At 37.0% G+C, this 24,664-nt stretch overlaps 1 protein-coding gene across 1 annotated transcript in view; it reads right to left on the bottom strand.

The window, feature by feature from the left end:
• The window catches only part of rbm20 (RNA binding motif protein 20), a 59,528-nt gene that overhangs the window by 1,204 nt on the left and 33,660 nt on the right, over positions 1-24,664 (bottom strand). The window contains exons 2-13 of the mRNA XM_016295223.1: positions 16,592-17,594; positions 15,733-15,794; positions 15,233-15,330; positions 14,317-14,412; positions 7,651-7,796; positions 7,156-7,287; positions 6,997-7,076; positions 5,238-5,859; positions 4,827-4,919; positions 3,940-4,489; positions 1,040-1,147; positions 513-634 (exon numbers count right to left, since the gene is read on the bottom strand). Of these exons, the coding sequence (XP_016150709.1) occupies positions 513-634; positions 1,040-1,147; positions 3,940-4,489; positions 4,827-4,919; positions 5,238-5,859; positions 6,997-7,076; positions 7,156-7,287; positions 7,651-7,796; positions 14,317-14,412; positions 15,233-15,330; positions 15,733-15,794; positions 16,592-17,594 (3,112 nt within the window). The remainder of the gene's footprint in view (positions 1-512; positions 635-1,039; positions 1,148-3,939; positions 4,490-4,826; positions 4,920-5,237; positions 5,860-6,996; positions 7,077-7,155; positions 7,288-7,650; positions 7,797-14,316; positions 14,413-15,232; positions 15,331-15,732; positions 15,795-16,591; positions 17,595-24,664) is intronic.

The raw sequence follows: 24,664 nt of genomic DNA, 5'->3' as shown, positions 1-24,664 counted from the left end.
TCTGCCAAGCGAGCTGACGCAATATTCAAATACACTCAGTATACAAATCAGACTTTCCAGCGGTACATATGAGAGGACCACATACCTCTCATATGTACCGCTGGAAAGTCTGATTCATTTTAGTAAATCAGTTCATTTGGGAAGAGATTAAGAAATAATTCACTGATTCGAGTCTTCCATAAGTAGCTAAGTAGCTTTCATGTATTTAGGTAGTCAGGAATGTAGCTAATCTCATGTACCGCTTGAATATGTGATGAATTTTAGCGAATCAGTTCATTTGAGAAGTGATTTTAAGAAACAAATCACTTATCTGAGTCACTTTAGTAGCTTCAATGTAGTTTGCTAGTCAGTAATGTTGCTAATCTCATATGTACCACTGAAAAGTCTGCTTCAATTAAGTGAATTAGTTTGTTTAGGAAGAGAAAAGGTTTGCACAGAAAAGGTTAAGAAAAAGAGAACCGTTCATATTTGTGTGAAAAGAGAAAGGAAGACTGTATGTTCGTATTTATGACCTGTAGGTTCCTGTAGTGAATTGTACTCCGACAGTGTGACGTCTTGGCTGTTTGTTCGCTGGTGTAAAACAAACTACACAGGTTGCAATAAAACCCCGTCCTTGGCACGATGAACTCCACACCTGCCAAAAACAACAAAACCAGCAGGAAATCAGAACGACACCATACCCACATTTCTTTCTGAGGCACATTTCACATATACGTCTCTGTGAGTGTGTGCAGGGGTGTAAAGTCAGCTCTTCTGTGAGGGAATCTAGTGTGTTAGCTGTGTGGTAATGAGTACACAAGCTTGGGCCTCGAGGGTGTAATTCACACCTCACTCAGCAGGATGACAAATGCTCCACTGACATCAGCTGGCCTTAAAGGCTTCAATCACCCACTGAGAGCCCACATCACAGCCAGAGCCATTCATTAGTGCTGCTCTCGCTGCAAAGCGTCGCTATTACTATTGCTCATGCTTTCGTCTTCCTGGCCAAATGGCACTTGCGGGCGTTTGGTTCGACCCTTTTGACTTCTGGTGGACATACCTAACGGTATGCTGTGTTCACTGATGGCTTTCTCCTGCTCCTGAGAGGGTGACGCAGCAAAGGTATCTGTTGCCTGAGGTGAAGGGGCCGGTAATGAGTCAGGAATATCTGGAATAGATGAAATAGGTGTAATGAAATGCTTTAGTGTTTGTTGTGTATCATTGATTTCAGTAAAAAAAAATGTTGTATCTGCAGCCTGTAAATCACATTAAACTGCCATAAAATGTTCAAAATTGCCCCCTAAGGTTTTTGAGGTAAGTAGATTTTAAATGCAACTTCTAAAAAAAAATCTTGGATGACTGAATTAAACAAGTTTTGTAGGTAAAAAAAAACAAAACGATTTGTCAACATTTCCAAATTTGACACAATTTTGGTATTTTTTTTTTTTTACCATGAAAGCATTAGTTCAGTCAAGCTTTCGCAGATCATTTGCTTTAACCTGAAAATTATGACATTATCTACCTATCCGTAAAAAACACAAAAACGTTATTATCAAAATGTCAAGCTTTGCAAATTTAATCAAGTTTAGGTACATTTTTGCTTGGCTCATTAAAACAAATATTAGCAGGACTGTGCAAATGCAACAAATGCAGTTTAGTCAGATATCATGATTATCATCTTGTGAGGTGGCATTAGTTAATTTTTAGGACACTTTCAAATGCACACCATTGTTTCCGGCATGCAAAAATGAACATGGTGATGTCTGATTCATGGGCAAATTATTCTCAAAAACTTGCACTTTTTAACAGGTCAGGCAAAAGTCACAAAACGCAAAAAAAGATTATTATCAAAATGTCAAAGCTTTTCAATCAAGTCAAAGTTTAATCAAGTGAAGTAAAATTTTTGCTTGGCTCATTAAAAAAATATGAGTAGGGCTGCATCTAAAATTGTTGCAAATGCAAAAACTAAATTTAAATGCAAAAAATGCTGTTTCGTCAGATTCGTCTTGTTAGGTGGTGTTGGCTAATTTTTAAATTACGTTTGAGTGCACATTAGTGTTTTTTGCATGGAAAAATGAACAGCGTAAGCTAGAGCTGTCAAATAAATGAAACTTCACTATCCAACGTTTTTGCATTCGAGTTTTAGGTTACAAATCATTTTTAAGGCAGGCTTATCAATGCGAAGAAGATCTTGTTAGCGTCAAAACTGAAACCAAGCCTTTCACACGCAACGAGTATTTTTGCGCATTTTCTAGCGGGACATCTATCACCATTGCACTCGCGTCTCACACAAGAGAGATGCCTGTATAGAAAGCCATGTAAAATTAATGTAAGTTCAACTTTTAAAAAAACATGTCACGAAACTTTATGGCAGGTTTTTTTCCCATCCCACTGCATCTCATGTTTTAAATGAAAAAAGTACTCTGTGTAATTGGCTTTCAGCCCTTTGTATTAAACTGTGCATACATACATGATGCCATAATTGTTTAAGCAATTTAATTCATTATATTTGGTTTATAAACATTATTTTAAACATAGTACACTTTTTTCACAGATAGTCATGTTATTGTATTGCTTTTAATAAACATGCATTAGTAATATTTTACTCGATGCACCCTCTTGTGGCCTTTTTCCCCCCTAACTGAATTTATGCCTTTTAAATTCAAATATAATTCAAATATTGATAATATTTAAGTACAAAATTCGAAGTTCGTGACATTATTCTCCAGAATTTGTTCTTTTTTAATGAGTCAGTCAGAAGTATCTAAGTTTCGGACTTACTCACTAGTTAACGCTTTGAAGAAAACTTGCTCAGTCAGTGAATCTGAACCGCTTTTGAACAGCAATCTTAATCGTATGATTCTGTAATTAGACAGGTGCGGTCTTATTAGCACAATTTTGCAAGCAAAAAAGGTCTATTGTGAATCTAAGGTCTATTGTCTATTGTCAGTGAAGCTTGTATGTATGATGCACAGCTCACACAAAAGTCACTCATAAACCAAGCTTTATCTTTCATCTTTCTGTTGGTCTGAGTAGGGAATTTGCATGACCAAATCTGATGTGAAATCTGCATGGGGAAATCCTTCACCCTTACAATATAATTCCCAATGTGGATTCCTATTAAAATGACAGGATTTCACATGCAAAAATTCGCCAATCAATAGTAAGTGACACTTTTTAGATCTCTATGAGGAACTAAGAACTACAATGGTATTAGTATGAAGAAGTAACACTCCCAAACTCCCCAGCTAACAGGCTATGTTTAGAACACTGGCTATTGTTCTGGTAAGGTTCTGTCAAAGTTACGACTTCTTCCAGCATCAAAGTTACCTGGTCTTTAATAATGTTTTTAAGGAAACATTTTTTTCCTGAAACCTTTCAGTTGGACATGCATCTAATGATTTTTAAATGTTACCGTTTTAGCATGTTCAGGAAACATTCAAAAGTAACGTTCCCATAATGTTTGCAAAATGAACAAATAGAATGTGAACGTTTTGGAAGTTTTAAATGTTCAGAGAACATTCAAAAAGAACATTTATAAAACGGAAAGTTCCGGTCCTTGATTCTGATTGGTTGAGCCGCGTTCGAAGCTGTTGTAAATTACTCTACAAACACACACCTTTGTTTACATTTGTGTGTTGCTTGGCAACCACAACCGATTCTGAGGAACTACATTGTTTGGCGGAAGAATGTTTTTATTAATATCATTACACTTTATTTGCTCTGTTTTATTTTGTGAAACCTTACTACGTATATGGAATAACCATTTTAGAAAAGCAATAACCCCTGTGAAGCCGTGGTTTACAGTGAATTTATAACCGCTAAGGGGGTTCGCTTCGCGTCGTGCATAACAACGCCGCTTAGCTGTTATAAATTCACTGTAAACCACAGCTTATTTTCATTAGCTGGGACCGGGTCATTATAGACAGTCACTAACAAACTAAAGTCAGTTGTGAGTACCTTTCTTCTGACTGTCCTGTTTGAGACATGGTTCCTTGTTGTCCATCTCTGCTGTCTTTCTCTCATCATTACTCAAGTCCTGCACTTTCCCACTTTCACATGTGCTGCTGTTGTTTAGAGGGCCAGCTGGTGTGGTTGTGTCGATGTGTGTGTCTAGATGAGTGGCGGAGCAGGTCTCCTCCAAAGCACTCTTGAACTCCTGGGACGGGAAGCGGTTGAGTTGACAGACCGGTTGCTCAGGGGCAGATGGTCTCTCTCCAGGGCTGGACTGAGCACCTCCAGAGCTTTCTTCTTGGACCAGAACCACCAGGGAAAGGGTAGGAGGGTTCAACGTGGTCTCTTCGCCTTCAGTTGGGGTTTTTGCGTTTGGTTTAGGGCTCTCTGCTGTCGACTGACTGGGCTCGACTCTCTGGTCCTCCTCGTGAAGATCAGGTAGATCAGGTTCAACTATAGAGTCGTCCTCTCCTCCAACTTCATCTACGGTCACCAGTTCCTCCATGCTTTTAGGATACCAGCTCTCCTCCTCTCCATCATCTACACTTTCCAGTCCCTGAAAACCAGGAAACATTAGAAATGAATACTTTTACCTGAAAAAAAAAATTATCAAGCTTTCCACAAATATATGAAGCAGCACAACTGTTTCAAACACTGCTAATCAGAAATGTTTCTTGAGCAGCAAATCAGCACATTAGAATGATTTCTGAAGGATCACGTGATGCTGAAGACTGCAGTAATGATGCTGAAAATTCAGCTTTGCATCACAGAAATACATTTCGGAAAACAGTTATTTTAAGTTGTAATATTATTTCACAATATTAGTGTTTTTACTAGATATTTTCTAAATTACATAACGCAGACTGGTAGATGAATGAATGAACCATGTTTACCTCACTGTCACCATCTCTGTCACACTTTGAAGACTCTACAGGTTTGCTGTTATGAGGAGACGTTGATCTGTCTTTGGCTCTATATTCTTCCTTCTAAAATACAAAATAAAAACAGTGCTATTAAAATATTGTCTATAAAGCACATTTGGATATAATATAATATATTAAAAAATAATTAAAATATTTAATAAAATAGTATATTTAAATATTGAAATTTTGTGAAAGTTTATATATTTTAAATCATATATAATATTAAACTAAAATAATATAAAGATATTTTATAAAATATTCGAACATTTACATGTTTAATACTCTTAAAATTCTGTGTATAATTTCAAATGTTGTGATTCAGTTGAAACAGTATTACAATTGTTCTTCAAATGAACCCTACTGAACTGAAACAGGACATGCCTGATTTTCGGGCTCCTTCTCCTCCCTGTCTTGTCTCCGGCTCGGCCTCTTGCTGCGTCCTCTGTCTTCAGCTGTCCGGTTGGAGTTTGTGTCGTCCGTCACGTCTGACTCTGAATGTCGGGGTCTGTGGTAGTCGCCGCCTTCCCTTCTCTTCGTTTTCCCCTCGTGTCTCTGATGTTGTGGCCTGCTCAGTTTATCAGTCTTGTACAGTGAGTCTTTCTTGTAAAAGTCGTCTATGGAGTGATAAGAGGAGAAGGACGAACCCTGGGGGCTTCTGCGGGGGTACCAGTCCCTGCCCCGCTCGTCACCGGGTCCCATACGTGGGCTGATCCGGTCCCCGGTTTTAAGGTAGGGTTTCCTGCACTCGGACAGCCATCCGTTGGGTCTCTCTTCCTCGTCGTTCCTCCAGTCATCTCTCTCGCGGGGGTCCTCGTCGCCTCGGGAATGGGATGTCCAGTCCCAAGAGGGCCGGCGGGGCCCCATGCCGTTGCTCCAGTCAGGCCGACAGGGCGGCCCCGGTGGACTGTGGGCGGAGCTACAGGACGTGAAGCTCGGACTGTGTGAGCGTGGACTCAGAGAACGACTGACTGGACTGCGTGATCTGGCACGCTCCGGCAAATACCTGCACAAAACAGCAGCAGGTTTGAGACAACGATAAAGAAAAGGAAAAATCTTTAAAAAATTACATTTAAAACACATGTGGCAAAGTTCTTAGAATTGTGCTCTTTGGCAGGTTTATTGTCTTGAAAAGCTTTTATACCATTTTCAAGAAAAAATTCAAATTTAATGATGTCATGTGGTGCAACCGTCACGTAAAAAATGTAAAAAAAAAAATAAAAATAAAAATAAATATATATATATATATATATATATTAAATACGTGATTGTACACATCTTAATCATGATTTTAAAAAGTTTCTAAATACATGTTTTTAAAGCAAAAAGTTTTTTTGACAAATACTGTAAAAATATATTTTTTTACATTTTTAATTAATAAATATCATTAAGTTTTTTGAGAAAATTCTTCAAGTCATTTTACAAACTGAACTAACCTTTCCTTGTTATGAACAAGTCAAATGATCTGATTTTAAACTCTTAAATATTATATAATATTATACCTATAATATTATTATATAATAAATAAACAAATATTTTAATTTGAATCCACATTATGAATTACAAAAAAATTAACAATGTTAATTTTAATCATTTATTTTTGCATTTTCAATTTCAAAATTAATACAATTATAATACTATATCTAAGTATTCTATATTTACTATCTAAAATGTAAAAATGCAATTGTAGCTAATTTATCTATATTATACCTAAAATAGAAAACTGAAATTTAGTTAATAATTCTATATTATCACACAGTCATGAAGGTCTACCAGGGACATTTTTTTTAATGTTTTTCCCTTCTGCATGTTGGTCACACCACATGACTTAGATTTCCAGGACATATAAAATATTATATTATATAAAATAAAATAATAATATACAATTCTAAATGATAACAATAATAATTTGATACCAAACTACTCAAATCACATTTCAGACCAAAATCCATTTTTCATTTTTAGTTTTGAATTTTGATTTTAAACTAATTAGAAGTTCAAATCATTCTTCGATGATAGAAGAGATGTATTCATTTCATTACAAATATGAATTGGCATTTTTATGTATCGTAAAATAAATCCGTAGATCCAGAATTAAACAAATGACCCAAAAAGTCTCAATACAAATGTGTCCTGGTCTCACCTGTCAGTCTCCTGCATCTCGTCTCGCTCTCTCTGGGAATTGATGTCTTGGATAATAGAGTCAACATCTTTACCTGGTTTCTGGGTCAGAAAGGAAAACACTCTTGAGTTGGGTTTGTGCGAATCCCGCGACCAGGATGAGCCCAGATGAGCTTCATACCTTCAGCTGCAGCTCCTTGTATCTCTTGGACATGCGGATCAGTAGCTTGTGTCCGTTGATGGTAGCCGGCTGCAGCTGGTAGTACTGCACCATCGCCTGCGCCGCCTCCACGTATGCCATTTCCAGAAAAGCCTGACGCCGAAGATAAAATCGTTAAAGCGTGCACGAAACATAAAATGTGTCAAATGTGATCCGAACGGATATTCTTTTTAATTGCGTAATAAATCTTCGAGACAGTTACAAGGTCAATTCAATGCCAGGCATTTCAGGCACATGTCAAACTTGGCACTGAACCCAGAATTTGATCCAGTCTGTACTAACAGGACCAATCAAAAAGTCAAGTTTGATTAACGAATCGGGGTGATGGAGACATCATCGGTGTCAGGGTTTAAACGTACGAAGATCAAGTAAATCAAGTGCTTGCAGTACTTTTTATTTACAACAAACTGCACGATATATCATCGCTTTCTTCATTTCAGAGCTGAAATCTCTTACCTGATGCGTCGAGCGCATGAGGATGTAGTTGGTCACTTTGCCGAAGGGAAGCCCTAAGTTAATGACGTCATTCTCCGTGCAGCTGCCCTCCGGGAGGTTACAGATGTGCACGACGTGTCCGGGACACGCTTTACGCTGAACAAACTGAGAGAGGACACGTAGATTTTCATGCATTCCGTATATAAACATTTTAAAAACATCAACAATATATAGATGGAATATATGTGAACGTTTAAGATATCTGTGACTAGCAGTTGTGTTCATGTGTGTTCAAACGGCTCCATCATCTGGCCCCTGCTGTGCTCACTAATGCCACCTACTGGTGCTCAAATACTACATTCACCTGAAATACTGATAGAAAGTGTAGCAGCTGAGGGACTAAATCAGAGATGTCCAATTTTAGTAAAACAAAAATATGCAAAGCCTTCAAAACTGTATTTATATTTTTGTTTAATTCTAAAAAATACAAACATAAAATTGTATACACTTTAATATAATCTAATATAGTTGGATATAATGCAACATCCACTTTTGGCCTACAGTCCTCAATTAAGTTTGATTTTTGGGCCTTCATATTAAAAATGTTGGGCATCTTTGGTCTAAATGTACATTAACATCAGGTTGAAATGTATCATTTAAAACTGAACTTGTGTTACTGAAAGCTTAAACTTGATCTGAAAAAAAAAGAGATATCACTATGGGATGTCATAAATGTCTCATAAAAAGAAAAAAAAATGAATTAATCCATATTATAATATACTATTTTAAATAAAATCCCATAATAAAAATTATAATTTTATATTATATTAATTCCAACAATTGAAAAACTTCATAAAGTCTCTAAAATGTAACTATGTCATTTTAGCTAATTATTCTATGATCTAAAATAGAAAATAAAATGTTAATAATAATTCTATATTATATTATCATACCAAACCCTAGAAGGGATTTAAAATGTCATTTTTATCTAATTAACCTATGCTACCATTCAAATGTTTGAGGTCAGAAACATTTTTTATGTTTTTTGAAAGAAGTTCTGCTCATTAAAAGCCATTACTCCAGTCTTCAGTGTCACATGATTCTTCAGAAATCATTTTAATATACTGCTGCTCAAGAAACTTTATTATTATTCATGTTGAGTTTCATGCTTCATATTTTTATTGGAAACCATGACTTTTCTTTTTCAGATTATTTAATGAAATAATGAAATTACTGATATATATATATATACATTTTATGCATTCTTACTGAATAAAAGTTTTAATTTCTTTCAAAAAATACTTACAAATAATCGTACTAACCCCAAACCTTTATGGTACACTCTTAAAAATAAAGGTGCTTCAAAAGGTTCTTCAAGCGATGCCATAGAAGAACCATTTTTGGTTCCACAAAGAACCATTCAGTCAAAGGTTCTTTAAAGAACCATCTCTTTCTTACCTTTCTATAATCTGAAGAATCTTCTTTCGCTACAAAGAACCTTTTGTGAAACAGAAAGGTTCTTCAGATGTTAAAGGTTCTTTATGGAACCATTCAGACAAAAAGGTTCTTCTATGGCATCGTGAAGTACGTAAATAATATTTTTTATTCTATAGGAAATATAATTTAAGAATTATATTTTCAGACTACCTTTTCATACCTGCACGTATAATACAATCGAAAATACTCTAAAAAGCATGTCAAATGAAGTTTTCATGATGGTAATATAAGCTGCAGCACGGTAGGATGTGTATACAGGGAGTTTTTTTACACGGAGGAGGCAGGATTTGATTGACAGCAGCAAGTGTGAGAGGCGCTCAGCCCACATGAGTGCAGGGTCAGAGACGAGGGTCAGTGTTTACACTGCAATTTACACACCATAGGAGGAGTATTATAGTGTAAGCACCACAGAGATCCACAGAGTCCGTGAGAACCGATTACTTATCATCAGCACCGATCGTGAGAATGAAAGCAGGGAAACTCATGACGATTCTGTCGTCCGTGTAAACAATTCAACTGTCGGATTCAGACCGGATCTCAAATCGGTGCCAAAAAGGCACAGCATGTGACAACCACTTACGAATTCAAAGCCTTAAACCAATGTTAATCTAGACATGGTTGATTTCTGGGTTTATCTGCGGCTGGCCGCTGACCGACTATAACAGTCGGCGCAGAGCTCGTGATAATTCTATGAATGGCTTCCTGCCAGATTTTCTTTTTGACCAAATGTGCCAAAAAGGTCACATTTGGTCTGCCTCCATAAACACATACCAAAACAGACCGCCAAACCGGCTGTTTATGCCTCTGCTATATACTGTATAAGTCAGAGTGTAAATGTGAAAGGCTTCTGTGTGCTGGCCTAGTAAAATGCAACACCATTGTTTTGGATTTCGTTCGTTCAGCTTTTTGTAGCCAGTCGAAGATTGTTGAGTGGCCCGATGTTCTGGCAGTGAAGGTGATTATATTGAAATGCTGGGTGAAACATAGCTCTGGTAGTGCAGTGAAACCCTGAGGGGCTGTGGCTGCTGCTGATTGGCCGGCACGGAATTGGTCTACAACTACACTCTTAGAAAAAAAAATGGAACAAAGCTGTCACTGGGGCGATACTCTAAGATACAAAAGCTAAAAGTTACATATGTGTACCTTATTTTACCCATAAATGGTACATATTAATACCTTTTATTTTAAAGGGGTCATATGATGCGATTTCAAGTTTTCCTTTCTCTTTGGAGTGTTACAAGCTCTTGGTGCATAAAGAAGATCTGTAAAGTTGCAAAGACTAAAGTCTCAAATCCAAAGAGATATTCTTTATAAAAGTTAAGAGTCAGCCACGCCAACCTAAAACGGCTCGTTCTAACACGCCCCCAACATATCTACATCACTATGTGGGAAGATTTGCATAACGCTGCCCAAATGTTCACGCAAAGAAAGAAGGCGTAACTTTTATTCTCGCTTCAAACTTCAACTTAGTGCTGTGGATAACCGGCTTTCACCGTGGACGAAGCGGAGTCCAGCCCGGGGTTGTCACATGTGGTTGCCGCAGGCATCACAATATGGTAAGGGACGTAACATTTCCGTCACACGCTTGAGGTATTCGGCCAATCACAATGCACTGGATAGCTGGCCAATCAGAGCACACCTCGCTTTTTCAGACCGATGAGCTTTGTAAAAATCGACGCGTTTCAGAAAGGCGGGGCATAGAGGAGAAACAATAATGTACAGTATGTGGAAAATAATGTGTTTTTTGAACCTTAAACCACAAACACATTTCATTAAACCAAATACTGTTCTTTTTAGCAGCATCATATGACCCCTTTAAGAGTCTCCACTGAAACGTAAAGTATTAAATGTGCTTTAGGCGAGCATCATCAAAGAGAGAGTGCTGCAAAAATAACGAGTCTTTCAAACAGGTTTCCCCAAACACGTTTTCTCTCTGTCATTGGCTGGTCAAACAGATACCCACGCCCCCAAACTTGTGCCATTGGTTGAGTAAGTGTTGCTATTAGGGGAGTAACGGTACACAAACATGACGGTTCAGTACATACCTCAATTTTGACATAACGGTTCGGTGTTATTTTAGTAGCAGGATACTCTTATACGTTTTATTAATATTTTGAAGTATTTTAATATTTTCAGTTTTCATTTTAATTTCAGTTAAAGTTTCAGTATTTTCTTTTTTTAGTGTTGTTTTTTTTAGAACATCAACTTAGATTAAATGAAAACAAGAAATACTGCCTTCGCTTAAAAAAAAAATCTAATTCTGACTTTTATACTTTATTTCAGTTAACGTTTATTTTATTTAAAGAAAATGTTTGTTATAGTCAGATTTTAACTATAATAACCCTAAATTGTGATTTAAAGTTAAGTTGTGATAAAGCATTTTAACACTAAATAAAGATGAGAAATAACTAGATAGCTGAGACTATAGATAACTGTTAAAATGTTTTCTGTATGCCAACAAAATATTGGAATATTTCCATACAATATAATTGCTAATATTATTAATGCGGAAAATCCGAATAATACAAAAATTATTCTGCATAATTTTGTCACACGATATGTTAAGGGACAGTAATATGTCTTTTATTTATTTATTTATATAACGTTTGTTTAGATGCGCTAGCAGAGTCAAGGATCGTGGGTTTCACAAGTTGCTTTGGATAAAATGCATACATTTCAATTAATGCGATGTCCTAAAATTTGCATAAAATATATACAATGAACAAAAATTGGCGTAGAAACTATTTTCACTCAGAAATTGTTAGTAAATTGTATAAACAGTTAAACAGGAAATGGAAAGTAACACTCTGAAATTAGTCATTAAATTCTGTAGTAGAAAAACTCAAATAGTATTTCCTTATGAAACGTATTCCAATTATCTTTTTTATTTAACTTTTTTTTTTACAACTAGTAAATATAACTAGTGTTACGATATGTAACATATTTGATGTATTCAGTGTTACCAGTAAAATGTACCTGAAGTTTCCATAAAGCAAAAATATTTTTCAGTCATTGTCTGCCAACATCTGTCACCAGTGACAGAGCTTTGTTTCTCTAGTTATAAAAATGTATTGGTACTTTGACACATCTCATAAAATAGGGACAAACCCAGCAATTGGGTTGTTTTGACCCAGCGGTTGGGTTACTACCCAGAAGGTAACCGCTGGGTCAAAACAGCCCAATTGCTGGGTGTGTCCCTATTTTACCCAGCACTGGGTTGTATTTAACCCAGCATTTTTAGAGTGCATAATGTAGCACTACTACATTCTGTTACAGTCACGTAAAGAGATGTGTCAAAGTACCATTTTTTAGAGTGTGGATGTCACATTTGGCAAGAAATGAAGAGATTTGTCGTGAGCACATCATAAATTAGGAGAACGAAAGGCTTTCTCTTTGTAGATGACGGGCACCATATCACGCTACAGATACATCTGTTTGCTTATCTAGAGAGGGTTTAAACTGCTTTACATGGGCCCTGAAACAGGTTCATCTGAAATCTATAGCATGCGCTTTCTGCATTTCATAGATCTCCTGGCATTCCCCCTGTCAGGAAGCCTTTAGCCCCAAAGATCAGGTTTCGATTCTGTGGGCTGAAATTGAATTCCCAGCCTCAGAGTCTTTAAAGAAACCTGGAACACATCACACAAATCTTGATTACTTGGCCGGACAGTTCTGTCGAGAGCCTGAATTTCTGTGTGCACTGATTTCTGAACCAGAGTCTGAGTTTGTGCATCCTTTCACACGATAAGCTGAAAACTAAAAGAGTTTTAAAAGCACCGCCGATGTACAGCTGCTGTAAAACAGGTGGGTTTAATAGGAGCTAACATTAGCCCATGCTTTCACCTCTCCAGTGGACTAAATCATAAATAACTTGGCTAAAAAGACCACCATAAAGAATCTTTGTGTGGGTCTTCGAATCCACAAGCTGGCAACCGCATACAATACCATCCTGCACAGGACATGGTTTCAATTATAGGTGGCAGACGTCTGTGCAAGGTCAGAGCATCTAATCCGAAACAATGCTTCACGCCGTCCATATGTGAAGACCCATCAGTCACACTCTGCCGTCTGTCTGAGCGCGACTCACATTACTATTAGTTCATACAAACAAAGAACGAGCATGAGAGATGAAATGAAAATCAGACTGTCAGAATGCAAACCCGTGACAAGAATGAAATACATAACAATGAATAAAATACATATTTAGAAACTATAATATAATATATAAAATAAATTATCTGTAATTTTAATAATCAATTGAAATATGCATCTATTTTTAGTCAGACTACCATTTAAAAGTATTCAGCAAGGGAGCATTAAACTGATCGAAAGTGACCGTAAAAGATTTCTGTTCATTCATCAAGGATCCTGACAAAAATTGTATCACAGTTTCTACACAAAAATTTCGCAGCACAACTTTTTCAACATTGATAAGAAGAAAAGTTTCTTGAGCAGCTTTGCCATGCCGGAATAAATTATATTTGAAAATATAATGAAATAGAAAACTGTAATTTTCAGTATTACATTAATAAATACATTAATATTAAAATATTAGTCTTGGTGAGCGTATGAGACTTCTTTCAAAAACATTAAAGGCATAGTTCTCCCAAAAATGAAAATTCTACTCAACCTCATGTCGTTCCAAACCCGTAAATCCTTCGTTCATCTTCGGAACACAAATTAAGATATTTTTCATGAAATCTGACAGCTTTCTGACCCTCCCATAGACAGCAAGGTAACTACCACGTTCAAGGCCCAGAAAAAACATTCATTTTTGGGTGAACTATCCCTTTTAAAAAAATCCTACGACACCAAACTTTTGAACAGTAGTGTATATCTTTACACTAAGTAAATTTTGTGTTATAATGCACAAAAGTCCAAGTATAATTATTATTAACCAAATAATTATTATAACTATTATTATTTTTATGACTGTGATTGTAAGGCATATGACATTTTCCTTCCCCAAAGTGATTCTCTCTTGGTAACTCAGTCTCGGTTAATCTCTGTCTTTTCTCACATAGTTTGGAGTCCTTGACCATAAGATGACTTTGTTGTAGTTCTTTAGCCTTGAACCCACAGGCCTGCTTTGGTTTGCTACACTAAACTTGCATATGCAGGTCATTAAAAAAAAAAATAAGACAAAATAATACAAAAATAAAATTAATTCTAAAATTATACACTTAAATATATTCCCTGCTTGGTGTGAAGTAAATCCCACCCCTGCCAGAGGAAATGACTTCATGGATGTGGCAGGCAAATATGAAGCACTTCCAGTTGAAGCATCTGTAGAAAACAGGAAACGGCACTTCAGATATCCAAATATATGTTTTTATATAATAAATGTTGTCTACAATTGTGTAGAATACATCTAATCACATACATCTAACCCCATGAAATAGTTTGACTAAAGTATTTTTGTATTGTGTTGATGTATTTCCTATTGAAACAGGAAGTTGGGACAGGGAATACTGAAGGGCTTGTAGTTCTTTTTAAAATAGACAATAGCATTTAGTTTATGGTACTGCACCGCAAAACCACAGAAAGTCACTTAATTTGCAACCAAATTATAAAAAAGTAGGTCGAATCGAATTAAAAAGTAAGAGTGTTAGCATAACTAAAGACACGCAGTTGAACCATGTTTTGTGTCTTGCTAATGCTAGTCGATGGCAGGTGGTATCGGAGAAGGGACATGTTTTGTCAACATACTTGACAAAACTGGTTACATCTCCGAGTTCAAGATGAATCATCAATATTTTTTTCAGGGACTGTACATTTTATATGTCTAATTTGTTAACTTTAAGAAGTGCACTAGTATATAGATGGCCTAAAATCTAACAAACATGCTATTTCATGGGGTCTAATCAAAAGATATCAAAACAAGGAACACATTCAATAAAAAATGACCAGTGAAAAGTTTCCGACAAACACAAAAACTGGTGTTAGCAGATGTCGCCCAGTGTGCCAGTCTGTAGACAGTCCGCTCTCCTGCCACTGTACTGACAGCCCTACAAATAGAGTCCTCTAAAATCACGTCCCAGAGCTTTCAGTCTCCTGAATTTTCAGCACTTACACTGAAGAACAAATTTGGAGATTTGAGTCTTACCTTGACTGGCAGCCGACGTGTATGCCATAGTGTTACTCAATGCCATGTTGAGACATCCTTCAGACGACACTGGAAAGTGCACTGCTCCGAGCGTCGGGCTGTGAAGGGACAGCACTGCATTTAGATCCTAAATCCCAGTGCATCTGGTCTGACTATATCTTATGACACAGCTCAAATTCAGGTCATAACCCTCTCTATATGGAAGAAGACTCTTTATAAAATAACTCTGTTTAATACGGAGATTGGCTGTACTCATAAAATGCTTAACAAGAGAATCACAGGCGATGACTGGAACATAGCGAGGATCAAAATAGACCACATACAAGCAAGCCCTTTAAAAATATCTTGTTTCTACACCAGGTTAGCAACTATTACTGTAGCCGCCCATGCATCAGAGTTTGCTGATTGATTATCACCATCATAAGACACTTAGAAATACACCGCTCATCAGTTGATGAATGCTGTAACATGGTACAAATGGTATTTTCCTTTGTACTCACCTTTCGATGTAGAGCGAACAGTTCTGCAGATGTAACTTGCCCTTCACATGCTGGTCCCAGTCCTGAAAACAGCATACACACACGATACGCCTGTCAGATAGACTTCACTATGATCCTTCTATACTGTATGAAAGTGAGAGATTCCCCTGGCATAGCCACAACCTAGGCCAATTAGAAAGCTAGTAATACACAGCAGAGAAAAGGCGAGCAATAGTTGAGAACGAATGCGATTACGGCAAACTCTTGCAGAACAACTGCGTCCTCGCCCCCTCTAAACCTGCCTCCACTCGACACATGCTAGCTGCCACAAAAGCATTTACACCCTAGTGTAACCAATGGGCGCATTTTAGCCAAGTATTATGAAAAACCTCTCAGTTCTGCAGAAATAACTGGGGGAAAAAAACAGTTGCTGCAGTCAAGACCAACTGGATCTCAATTCTGTATACTGGATGCTGGAGACATCAGGATAAACATACTTAGATACAATACACAGTTCATAAGCAGCATTCAAAGCTTGGCATGAATTTGGCACATGTAGGAAAAAAAGTGAAGAGTCTTTTGAGGTTTGTCTTACAGATATTTGATTCTTTTCACACCTAGTATTGAGATCCGTCTTTGTTATCTGATTGCAGAGTGTCAGAATTAAATACAAGTCAAAAATATTTTTTATCCCATCTTGGGTCGTCTGATCTCAACTGGACAACTGGTTATAATGAAATCTTAAACTGTATCTGATGCAATCAACATTTGGAGTAGTTGAAAACACATTACATTTGTAGTGCAAATGCTAATCCATCTTTGAGGTTGGTGTGAATGGGCCATTTCCTTTAATCTCAACCAACAAGCCAGATCTACTCACCTTCAGGTTGTAAACCTTCTTCTCACAAATGGCGCACTGATGGGGTAGGTGTGAAGGTATTGTCCCATGATAGTCATTGAACTGGTGGGGTTGCAATTGCAAGGTCACCCCTTCCTCGCCCTGGGAAACCTGTGGCTGCTGTTGAATTCCCCCTTGCTGTCCAATGGGTGGGCCAATTCCTGGGCCACATGTCGAGTTGAACTTAGGATCTGCTGTGGGTTCCTCTGGGTTGTACAACTCTGCTCTCTGACCCACAAACCCAGGTCCGGGTGGTACCCAACCCCCAGAACCTGTTCCTGTACCTATATCCATCTTCCCAAAGTTGATCGGACCTTTCCATTGATCCTTAGAGGCTGATCCCAGATTCTGATTATTGCTTCCTCCCATGAAACCAGTTTGTTGTACTGGTGTTTCAGGGGAGTAGTAGTCTCTTTGAAAATTGCTGTGGACATTGTTTCTGGATTGTGTAGAGGCTCCACCATACTGTCCTCCATCACATGCTTTACTAGTGACCACTGAAGCCCCTCCCAAATATCCAAACTGCAAGCGACGGTCCGTGTCCGTCGTATACGTTCCAGGCTTTTTGCCAAAATCATTGTGCGGACTAGGTTTCTGGCTGGACACCCCACTGTAGTTGGTGGGCCTGATTCCAGTGGGATTTGGGGCAAAGCCACCACCAACCAGTTGTCCCAGTGCAGCATTTGGTGGTGGGAAGGCTATGGGTGGAGGTGGAAAGGCCCCACTGTGGGGCTGAGCCATGCTGGAACCCCGAAGATGGTTGAAGAGAGGTTGGGACATGGCCACATTGGAAAGAACCTGATTTAGGACAGTGGCTGCGGCGGCGGTATTGGTGGTCTGGGCGAGTTTGAGGCGGTGTAGGGTGAGCTGGGCCTGAAGCTGAGCCAGCTGAAGACTGGCGGGACTCAGCAGCAGGTTCTGACCCACTCCACCATGAGCACCAGCCAGAGGAGCCGACTTATTATCAAGCTTTTCTCCTGAGGTACTGTGTAGAGAAACATAACAGTTCATCAATTAAATGGCCATAATCCATGACAAATGTACACAGTAAAAACTAGTGACTATCCAAACATTCAGCCAGCAAACACACAATGTTCTTCTAATGGTAGAGTATGGTTACTCTGATTCTGATTAACAAATTTAGATTATGTTGAAGTAATTGGTTATTATTTCCATAAAAAAACCTTCCTGGCTATCCAAAAAGAACCTCAAATATCTGTTCTAGGAACTTTTTAAAAAACTAAAAAAAATTTATGTTCCCAGAACATTACAGGAACCAAAAACAATTACATGGGTCACTATTTTAGTGAGAGCTTTTAAAAATGAAAGGTGTTGTTTTGCAAAACCTCAAGGTTTTGTCCAATTCAGAAACATTCTTCCTGGCTAGACATGAGTACAGAAACTTTGGACTCCCTGTCCCTGTTTGAGTGGACTGATTAATGCGCTCACATGTTTGCTAAATTTAGCAAGCACTACTATCAATCAAAATATCTGTGCAAGCCTGATACCACTCTAGATGAGCACACATCATCTAAGCCAAGTGCTGACATAAGTGGCAAACCCAAGGGAAAGTTGTAATAGTGGTGAAAGAGGGAACAACAATGTTTCTCAAAGGTACAGACCATGATAAGGGGATTTTTTTGTCCTTTAACCTCAGAGGTTTTTCATGAAGTAGATTCCAGGTGTTCTGGTGTTTCAAACACAGACCAAGGTTATGCATGAGCAGTCAAGAAAAAGCTGGAACAAGGGGAGGCCCTCAGATCCTTTCAGATCTGAATTTGTGCAACTGAATCTTTTGGCGGGATTAGCACCTCTCCAGAGTAGTGCTGTAGTCATTTAAGAGTATGACATGGATTTACAGGAGCCTTTCCAGATCGTAAAGTTCACAAATCAGTACCGGCTCTAAATAAGTTATCCCTTCTTTCTTTAGACCAGAAGATAATAAGATGTCTGTTTTTCTACTCATTACACAAGTGTTCATATTTATAACACATTTAATTAACAATTTGTATGGAGGAGACAGACCATAGTTGCATTCCAATTTACAGCATTCCTACGCAGTGTACAATGACTTGAGGGGTAATTTACATTTCCACTTCCTGTAAAAAGTAGGATAGGGAATTTTGGAGAGGCTAGCAATAGCAAGCTAGCTTTGAAAGCATAAGATTCCACCCTCCCTGCAAATCACTCTCCAAAGCCACGCCTCCTCCAAAACACATGAACGCACACAGGCAGAGCATAGGCTAACCAGAAACACGAGAGAGACAGAATGCAGCGCTGTCAGATTACCTCATGTCTCATTCACCGGTGAGAAAACATTACAACACAAAAGCGCATAATATTACAATAATAACGCTTTCATTCTCACTTGGTTTGCAATAGCGTAATGTAATGTGCTGATGACGTATCATGTCTGCGTGAACACTGTGCACAGAGGTATGCGAATACATATGTTGACAGGCAGGTAGGACAACCTATCGTAGCCATCAGACCGAGGGACATGATTGGATGAACATTTTATGGGCCTACACCTTCCACAGGTGATATAAATACATATAAATACATTTAGATCCCCTAACTTTCGAGATGTGTAAAGACTTTCAACCAGCCTTACGAAAAATGTTCTTGAATCAAATCACCTACTCACCCTTTAAGTGATATACTGACAGATTTGTTCCATATGTTGTTTGCAGTGCACTTCAGACTCAGAATACATAGCTTCTTTTGATTTTGAGTCAAAGATGGAGGAATATACATCGAAGTGTTTCACAGGGCACTATTGGCAACTGAAACATACCCCTTAGTGAATGTGTAAGAACAAACCAAAATATCTATACCCAAACACATGGCTACATCAGTATTTCAAGCATTAGTCTAATGAATATAGAGTTGCAGCGAGAGATTGGCAACCAGGCCACCTCTGTTTCAAGCACTCCTGATATTTATGAAGGGATACAGTGACTCTCATCTGTCAATGACATTACACAGCAAGAGCCAAGCAAATTCTAGAGCGCATACATGGTTAGCGCTAATATAATACACAAAAAAATGTAGGGTGGCACTTGATTTTATCCTTGAGGAATTGATTGCATTGTGAAAAATAGACTATCATTGAGTGGTTGGAGGAGAGAAAAAAAGTCAAAAAGAAAGAAGCTAGTTATACATTTTGATGGAAGTTTGAAAAAAGAAAAATTGTTTTGGGAGCATGCGCAATATGACCAAGAATGTGTTTTTTGAGAAACACTAAATTTGACTTTAATGTTTCTCAGACCACAAATAAAGATATAATGATATTAGTTTCATTGTTGTTAGTCCATTGGCTGAACGTTTGATGCATATCACACACAAAATTTAAAACACTTCAGGAGTTTCGAAGTCGTCATCGGATTGGTTGAATTATACAGAATTTCCAGGAGACAAGTGTGTCGCGTTCTTTAACGTTCTGCCTGGAAACAAAGATGCCATGATGCCAAACCCCCTCATGGAAGAAGAAAGCCGGTCGTGCTTACAACTGTGACGAAGAGTGCTTATCAGGATCAACTAAACAGTGGATTTTCAATAGTATGTGAAATATGTAAAGCTTGCGGCATAGAATCTTTCAAATGTGTCCAAGAGTTTTACACACCGGTCTGTTATTGTGGGGACATTTCCATGCCCCTAAACATGACGTGGCACAAAACGAAACGTGATTGGTTGATTTACCTGTCAGTCTTTTCGTCTGCAATTTCGTTGACATGGTTGTGCCATTGAAGAGGACCATTGGACATTACGGCGGCATCGTCCTATCTTCATGACTCAAAAGCCCAAAATATGTCAGTGACACACAACACACCAAGTTTAGCTACTGCCGCAAACCAATACGGCTCTCACAGCTGCCCGCTCGCATTTGCACTTGAGTCGTCTCATATAAGCAGAGGATGCAGGTGCCAAATGCCCTTCGCCAATTAATACAAGCCTGTCTTAGGACAGGAAATGTGCGGAGCATAATTATACGCTATTGTGCATTTACAATGTCTTTGCACCAATCAGGGCCGTGGGAAGGAACAATCTGCGTGACTCTTAGTCTTTCTCTAGATAATCCTGGGATAAATTGGCGAGAGTACAGAGGTCACACCCCGCTGACCTCGTTATGCGACAAACTGTGTCCCGAAAGCAACTGCTCCAGTTTATAAGAGCTGAACTTTTATTGGCTGGAAATGCATGACATCATGCTTCAGATACAGAATTCGTTACATGTTAAGAAAAGACGCAGTGGCCAAAATGAACATTAAATTATAAAATAAAATGGAAATTATGGAAATAGATATACACTCTAATGTTCAATGTTTTTTTTTTTTGAGAAAGAAATGAATATGGTAACACTCATACTATGTACTTTTGCTCATACTATGCACTTATTACAGCAATTATAATAACTGGATAATAACTTAATACTAACCCTAAACCTAACCTTAACCTCGTATTACCCAGTACTTTCTTCTTAACTACACTGTAAGTACATATACTGTAAAATAAAGTGTAACCATTAATACTATTATTCTGAAACAATCCATTAAACTGTTAAAATATGTCGGTAAAAATATTTATAATGTTACAAAAGATGAATGCTCTTCTTTGAACGTTCTATTCATCAAAGAATCCTGAAAGAAAAATGTATGTATCACCATTTCCAACAATTCCAAAATATGAAGCAGCACAACTGTATATCAGAATGATTTCTGAAGAATCATGTGACACTGAAGACTGGAGTAATGATGCTGAAAATTCAGCTTTGATCACAGGAACAAATTACATTTTAAAATATATTAAAATAGAATTCCAGATTTTCAAATAGTTGTATCTCAAATATTGTCCTGTCCTAACAAACCATACATCAATGGAAAGCTTATTTATTCAGCTTTCAGATGATTTATAAATCTCAATTTTGAAAAATTGATCCTAATGACTGGTTTTGTGGTCCAGGGTCACATATATGCAGCCTTGGTGAACATATTGAGATAAGACTTCTTTCACAAACATTAAAAAAAAGACACACACACATTTGCATTTATTCCAGTACTACAAAAACAAAATTTACCAGCACAGGCAACTGAGAATTGAGAAAATCCACAAAGAAACCACAACTACTACAAATATATTTATCAACGTCTACTCATATGCCTACTGATAGCATACACTCTAAAAAATGATTCCTAATGACTGGTTTTGTGGTCCAGGGTCACATATATGCAGCCTTGGTGAACATATTGAGATAAGACTTCTTTCACAAACATTAAAAAAAAGACACACACACACATTTGCATTTATTCCAATACTACAAAAACAAAATTTACCAGCACAGGCAACTGAGAATTGAGAAAATCCACAAAGAAACCACAACTACTACAAATATATTTATCAACGTCTACTCATATGCCTACTGATAGCATACACTCTAAAAAATGATGGGTTAAAAAGGGACAAACCCAGCTATTGGGTTGTTTTGACCCAGCGGGTGGGTTGTTTTGACCCAGCGGGTGGGTTGTTTTGACCCAGCGGGTGGGTTGTTTTGACCCAGCGGGTGGGTTGTTTTGACCCAGCGGGTGGGTTGTTTTGACCCAGCGGGTGGGTTGTTTTGACCCAGCGGGTGGGTTGTTTTGACCCAGCGGGTGGGTTGTTTTGACCCAGCGGGTGGGTTGTTTTGACCCAGCGGTGGGGATGTTTTGACCCCAACCGCTGGGTCAAAACAACCCAATAGCTGGGTTTGTCCCTTTTTAACCCAGCGCTGGGCTATATTTAACCCAACATTTTTTAGAGTGTAACCATGCATGTTAAATAGTAGAGGTTCAAGTAGCAAACATACTTAAAAATAGGTTTAATATAGTTTTTGTTTTAATTAGAATATGTTCTTTTGGTTGTATTTACTGTAATGTTTGCTATATTTATTGTAGGTTCATGTGTTAAATGTTGTGGTATGTGTGACCATGTCCTACTGCTGTAAAGCATTACATAGTCATTAAATCGAAATTTCAAATGGCAACTTTACACTGACATTGATTTATTGCTCTTTTTGGTTATTTTTAGGATTATAGTGTTTATGTAAGTAATGCTAAAATAACTGTACACAAACTTTTGCACCCTTTTTATTCTGGAATTAAACAGCAGTTAACCATGTTATATCAAAATTCATAAAAAGGTAAATAATAACCTGCTGAAGAATCTAAAATTCAAAGTTCAAAATGTCTCAAGAAACACATCTCTCCTTTATTGCAATAACATTCAAAAATGTACTCCTGAACATAAACAGTTCAACAAGGAAATCAGAAGCTGTCTATCCTGAAAAACCCTCACAAACTTGTAGCAGTGCGCGTATATTACCATATTCAATTACTGCTTACAGGGGCATCTGGTGTCTGAAATGTAATGTACTGCATGTAGAAGCTTTCTTTTCACATTGGCTTCAAATGCAAGCACACTTTATTGAACTTAAAGTGTAAACGTACAAATTATTATACATTACAAATTAGGCTACACTGTAGTGTTATCAGCTGTATGTACAACAAAAAATTGTTGTATTCATTCATTTTTATTTAGTTATTTATTTTATTTAGCCATCATAAAAGATTATATTTTAACTATATAAAAATGTTTTTCAAATGCAATATGTAGCGAATACCTCTTTTAACCAACCTTTTTTTTTTTGGTAAATCAATATAAGAATCCTTTCTTTTTTGGTAACTAAAATGATTATTTTATTATAAAATTATGTTAAACTATACTGTAAAAAGTGAACATAACTAACGCCATATACACTGAAAAAAAATGGTGCAGAAACTATTTTCACTCAGAAATTGAGTTTTACAATTACAAAGAAACTGCAAGTAACATCAAATTTAATATGAAAATGTATGAAGTATTTCCTTGTACTCCAATAATAATTTACCCTAACACACTCTTATAATCTTTATCATTTTGTTTTTAAATGCAATTTTTAAAAACGCAACCAAACACAAAAAGCAAAAATCGCAACAACCCCCAAGACTGCTCAAAAACGTCCCAATGTTACATTTCAAAGAATCGCTTCATCAAAACCAACACGCATCTTTGTCTCGGCGTACAACTCCACATCTATCACACCGGTCCAGAAACGCCACACCACAAACATTTTCTCCTCACACTTTAACACACACTACATCTGAAGGCCGCGTTCAGAGTGGAAATAAATGAGTCCCTTGAGATGTGTGACAAAGATTTAAAAGAGCGTTAAATCCAAGAAACCTGGCAGCCACTTTACAATATATGTGCTATTACAAATGTAAGCTGTTAAGAACGAACAACTTTGTTATTTTATTTTAAGGTTTAAAATGTTCTTTACCATTAACTCCGCAGGTAACAGCTAAAATATATATAAACTAAAAAATATGCAAAGTAGCCCATATTATAAGAAATGCAACACACATCTAGTAATTGGAAATTTAGTAACTAAATGTTTGAAGTGAATTGTAGTTTTTCATCACATTGTTTTCACATTACTTTATGAATACTCAAATCAAAATTTTGGGTAAGTTCCGTGAAAATGAAGCGTTGTTCCTCCATGGGCCATAAAATTAACATTATATTTCATTTCAAGCTTGAATATCCCATTAAGTAACAGAAATGTAAGTTTCATTTTATATAAATGATTTAACATTTCTATTGATGGCTAGATGCTTTCAAGGTGTTATTTTTTGTCAATTTTAAACTGTATAAAATGTATTGATAATAAACAAATAATTAAAATGAATGATGTAATTATTTATGTTTTGTCATTAAATTGAATTAATTTTAATATTCTGTTTGAATGTTGGACTGATCAATTACTTTAATTCAAACTCAATTCCAGTAAATAGATTACAGTTCAATCTGTAATTCAAACTAAAAATGATATATATATTTTAAAGACAGTAGTTATATGAATTTCTTTGAATATCATTTCATTTTAATTCTAGTTTCTACATTTGAATGTTGAACTGGCAAGTTTGATAACTTGTTCATCTGTAATTCAAACTGAAAATGATATTATTTAAAAAAAAAAAC

This window comes from Sinocyclocheilus grahami, unplaced genomic scaffold (assembly GCF_001515645.1).
Source record: "Sinocyclocheilus grahami isolate Dianchi unplaced genomic scaffold, SAMN03320097.WGS_v1.1 scaffold332.1, whole genome shotgun sequence".
NCBI lineage: Eukaryota > Metazoa > Chordata > Actinopteri > Cypriniformes > Cyprinidae > Sinocyclocheilus > Sinocyclocheilus grahami.
Note: the sequence above shows the minus strand (reverse complement) of the source record. Positions and strands in the feature narration are given on the sequence as shown.